At 47.6% G+C, this 4,953-nt stretch overlaps 1 protein-coding gene across 1 annotated transcript; it reads right to left on the reverse strand.

Moving 5' to 3' along the window:
- Positions 1–3,730: 3,730 nt before the first annotated feature.
- LOC124365366 lies at positions 3,731–4,594 on the reverse strand. Its single transcript, XM_046821343.1, has one exon. It carries the CDS (start codon positions 4,592–4,594, stop codon positions 3,731–3,733), a length of 864 nt encoding a protein of 287 aa, XP_046677299.1.
- Positions 4,595–4,953: the final 359 nt, after the last annotated feature.

Consider the following 4,953-nt stretch of genomic DNA (forward strand, 5'->3'; position numbering starts at 1 on the left):
TCAAGAATACTTTCACTATTCCTTTCTTCCAGACGTCCGGAAACCTGCCTTCTCTCAGCATCTTGTTGTACAAGTTCAGCAGCGTACCTTTGATTCGTCCGTACATCCTCTTGACGACTTCGCCCTTTATTCCGTCATATCCCGATGCCTTCCGGTCTTTCATTTGTTTGACACATGCGGTCACCTCTTCCTCCGTGAAGTCTTCCTCATTTGCTCCAGTGCTCTCCTCCATCATCCCCCCTCTAACTTCTCTCTGTTGCTCAGTGTCTTCATCCTCCCTATCGTCCGGTAGCAGACCTTCGATCAATCTCCGTAGAGTGTCTTCCACTGTTTCTGTCATCGTTCCATCTTCCTTCTCTAGGCTGACCAATTCGATATCCTTCTTTATCTTCTCCGCAACGATCTTGTAAACCTTTTCCCATGGATCACCTTCTTCGTCTGCGATGAGCTTTTCCCACATCTTCCTCTTCTGCTTCCTGATTTCCCAGATGTATTCTGTTCTTGATCCAGTAAACGCTCTCCTGTCAACCTCCCTTCCTGTTCTTCTCCAAATCCTGCTCTTCCCCCTCATCTTCACTTGTAATTTCTCCAGATCTTCCGACCACCAATAGACCTTCTTCATTCCTTTAGTTGCCTTGGGAAACTGGTCCTCCATCAGGTTCAACGTCATTTCCGTGATTTTCTCCGCATGAACCTCTGCTGTAGTCATTTCCAGTTCCATGACTTCGATACTTCTACGTAGCGCCTCGTCAAATCTCGTCCAGTTCACCTTCCTCAAGCAGTACGTTCCTAGTCTCTGCTCGTTTTGGTTACCCCGATTCTCCTGATCTGATATCACCTTCATTGTGATAAGTCTGTGGTCACTCAAGGTCTCTTCCTGTACTGTCCAGTCTTTAATCCTGCTTGAGATACCCCTCGTCACTATCGTCACATCTATGTTCGACTTGCCTCCCTGTGTGTTCTCAAAGGTCATCCACCTACTAAATTTTTTCAGCACCTGAAGATCCCAAGCCGAGACAACGTCTTCTACCTTGGACCCTTTTTCATCTGTAGAACCACTGCGCCACAGTCCTCACCTCGCATTCAGATCCCCTCCACATAAGACTTCCTTGTTTCCTTTCTTCCTAATTATGTCCACTAACCATGTTAAATGCCCATCAATAGGTTCTGATGGCCTGCAGTATAGACTAATCACTTGCATCGACTTTCCTCCTTGTTCCAACCTTACACTGACGCACGTTCCGCTTGTTTCACCTGCGTTCATGATTGCTCCGATCTTCTCATTCATCACAAAAATTGCACTCCAGATATCTTCTCTTCCACTCCGGTCATGAAAAACTCTGCATCCAGAAATCCTCACTCTCCCACCCACTATGTATGGAGAGAGAGAGAGAGAGAGAGAGAGAGAGAGAGAGAGAGAGAGAGAGAGAGGGAGAGAGAGAGAGAGAGAGAGAGAGAGAGAGAGAGAGAGAGAGAGAGAGAGAGAGAGGTGGTTGGCCGAAGCCCAGCGGTCCCTCCTCCACCCCTGGTTTAAGTCGGAGACTTATTCACCAGGCCGCTTTCCTGACTTCCTTTTGAGCCTTCCTCTTGATTACTCTTGATCCTCTTCCGGGCACTCTTGTTGTGCCTATCCAACACACCTCTCCCCTCACCTAGCACTTATGTACTAGGATCATCGGAATTTTGAATTCTTCTTTCGTTTTGTTTTTATCAGCCTATGTTCTTATGCTCCTCTTCTAGCTGCTTGCTGTCTTCCGGCATTTTCTAGGTCATGCTTCTTACTCCCTATCCGTCTACACATACGTGAAAACTCCAGTGCTGATACTTTACTTCTAAGAAAGTTTATCTTTTCCCAAGCCCACATCTTCCGTCGGAGGAGTTCCTTGAAATCTCTCCGTTCTTCTTCGTAGAACCAACACTCCATCAGCACATGCTGAGATGTCTCCAGCTCTCCGCAGTGGGTGCAGTGGTCATCTTCCACGAGGTTAAAGCTCTTCAGTTTGGCCTTAAATTTGCCATGTCCACTCACGAACTGTGTGGTGTAGTAGTCCGTCTCCCAGTGCACCTTCTTCCTGATCCTCACATCCGGGACGAACGCAAATGTCTCTCTTCCTTTAGTGCTTCTTTCCCACAACCTCTGCCATTCGTCAAGTGTTTCTTCTCTTCTAATCCCCCTGCTCTCCCCGCTGTCTAACCCATCCTCCTTGTCCCTTCTTCGCTTGATTCTTTCTTCTACCATCAGGTCTAGCGGGATCACTCCGGCAATCACTCTCACAGCTTCGTGGGATATTGTGCTGTAACCCTTGATCACTCCTAATAGCATCTTCCTCTGCAGGCTCATCAGCTTCGACCTCTCTACTCGTCCTCTCATTCTTTGCCCCCACATTTCACAGCCGTACAGGACCATGGGCTCCAGCGCTCCGATGTACAGTCTCCTTAAGTTTTCACACTTCATTCCATGATTTTTTTTTTTGCCAGTCCTTTCAATTTTCCAAAGGCTTTCATAGACTTGTCGATCACCTGGTCATAATGCCCTGCAAACTTCATCCTGCTTCCCACTACTACTCCTAGATATTTTGTCTCGTTCGAGCACCGGATTGTCACATCTCCCATGTTCACACGGATAAACCTTTCAACTAACTTTCCTTTGAGTAATACCATCACAGTCTTCTCCTTCGAGAACGTCATCTTCCTTTCTTCTCCCCATCCTGTAATAAGCTCTAGGGCTCTTGTCGCCTTCCCCATGAGATCTGGGCTCGTGTTGGACTTCACCAGCAGCAGTCCGTCATCCGCATAAGCTCTCGCCGAAATACCCTCCTCAAATGGCAGCCGTAGGAACCCATCGAACAGGATATTCCAGAACAGAGGGCCCACCACTGATCCTTGGGGGCAGCCTTTTGTGATGCTCTTGCTCACCTCACCGTTGCCAGCTCTCAGCGTCACTGTCCTCCCCCCTAAAGTAGTCCCTCACCAGACGGTAGATGTTGTTGGGGCATCGCCATTTTACCAGCACCCTCAGGATCTCTGGCCACCAAGCGGAGTCGAACGCTCCGGAGATGTCCAGGAACAATCCAACGACGTATTTTTCCTCAGATTCTTCTACCTCTCCTCTCATGTCCAGCAATGCATCGACTGTTCCCACACCTTCCGTGAAAACCATACTGAGCAGCATTCGTCCTATTTTCTCTCTCCATCCAATCCTTCATCCTCTTCACGACCAGTCTTTCCCCTAACTTTCCCAACACGGGTAGGAGGGTCACCGGCCTGTAGGATTTGACTTTGCTCGGGTCTTTATCTTCGCTTTTCAAGAATACTTTCACTATTCCTTTCTTCCAGACGTCCGGAAACCTGCCTTCTCTCAGCATCTTGTTGTACAAGTTCAGCAGCGTACCTTTGATTCGTCCGTACATCCTCTTGACGACTTCGCCCTTTATTCCGTCATATCCCGATGCCTTCCGGTCTTTCATTTGTTTGACACATGCGGTCACCTCTTCCTCCGTGAAGTCTTCCTCATTTGCTCCAGTGCTCTCCTCCATCATCCCCCCTCTAACTTCTCTCTGTTGCTCAGTGTCTTCATCCTCCCTATCGTCCGGTAGCAGACCTTCGATCAATCTCCGTAGAGTGTCTTCCACTGTTTCTGTCATCGTTCCATCTTCCTTCTCTAGGCTGACCAATTCGATATCCTTCTTTATCTTCTCCGCAACGATCTTGTAAAACCTTTCCCCATGGATCACCTTCTTCGTCTGCGATGAGCTTTTCTCACATCTTCCTCTTCTGCTTCCTGATTTCCCAGATGTATTCTGTTCTTGATCCGGTAAAACGCTCTCCTGTCAACCTCCCTTCCTGTTTTTCTCCAAATCCTGCTCTTCCCCCTCATCTTCACTCGTAATTTCTCCAGATCTTCCGACCACCAATAGACCTTCTTCATTCCTTTAGTTGCCTTGGGAAACTGGTTCTCCATCAGGTTCAACGTCATTTCCGTGATTTTCTCCGCATGAACCTCTGCTGTAGTCGTTTCCAGTTCCATGACTTCGATACTTCTACGTAGCGCCTCGTCAAATCTCGTCCAGTTCACCTTCCTCAAGCAGTACGTTCCTAGTCTCTGCTCGTTTTGGTTACCCCGATTCTCCTGATCTGATATCACCTTCATTGTGATAAGTCTGTGGTCACTCAAGGTCTCTTCCTGTACTGTCCAGTCTTTAATCCTGCTTGAGATATCCCTCGTCACTATCGTCACATCTATGTTCGACTTGCCTCCCTGTGTGTTCTCAAAGGTCATCCACCTACTAAATTTGTTCAGCACCTGAAGATCCCAAGCCGAGACAACGTCTTCTACCTTGGACCCTTTTTCATCTGTAGAACCACTGCGCCACAGTCCTGACCTCGCATTCAGATCCCCTCCACATAAGACTTCCTTGTTTCCTTTCTTCCTAATTATGTCCACTAACCATGTTAAATGCCCATCAATAGGTTCTGATGGCCTGCAGTATAGACTAATCACTTGCATCGACTTTCCTCCTTGTTCCAACCTTACACTGACGCACGTTCCGCTTGTTTCACCTGCGTTCATGATTGCTCCGATCTTCTCATTCATCACAAAAATTGCACTCCAGATATCTTCTCTTCCACTCCTGTCATGAAAAACTCTGCATCCAGAAATCCTCACTCTCCCACCCACTATGTATGGATAGAGAGAGAGAGAGAGAGAGAGAGAGAGAGAGAGAGAGAGAGAGAGAGAGAGAGAGAGAGAGAGAGAGAGAGGGAGAGAGAGCGAGAAAGAGGGGGAGAGAGAGAGAGAGTAAAATAAATGTATATTGTTTTTCTCGTTGGGCTATTCTAGAAGCATTCAACAGCTTGCGCTTATCTTGAGTCAGACTTTCATTTATGTACACAGTTGAGGCCTCCCCTCCCATGAACACAAGGTCACGAGTATTTACATTCCGCTTCTTCCGC

Source organism: Homalodisca vitripennis, chromosome 6, assembly GCF_021130785.1.
Source record: "Homalodisca vitripennis isolate AUS2020 chromosome 6, UT_GWSS_2.1, whole genome shotgun sequence".
NCBI classification, from domain to species: Eukaryota; Metazoa; Arthropoda; class Insecta; order Hemiptera; family Cicadellidae; genus Homalodisca; species Homalodisca vitripennis.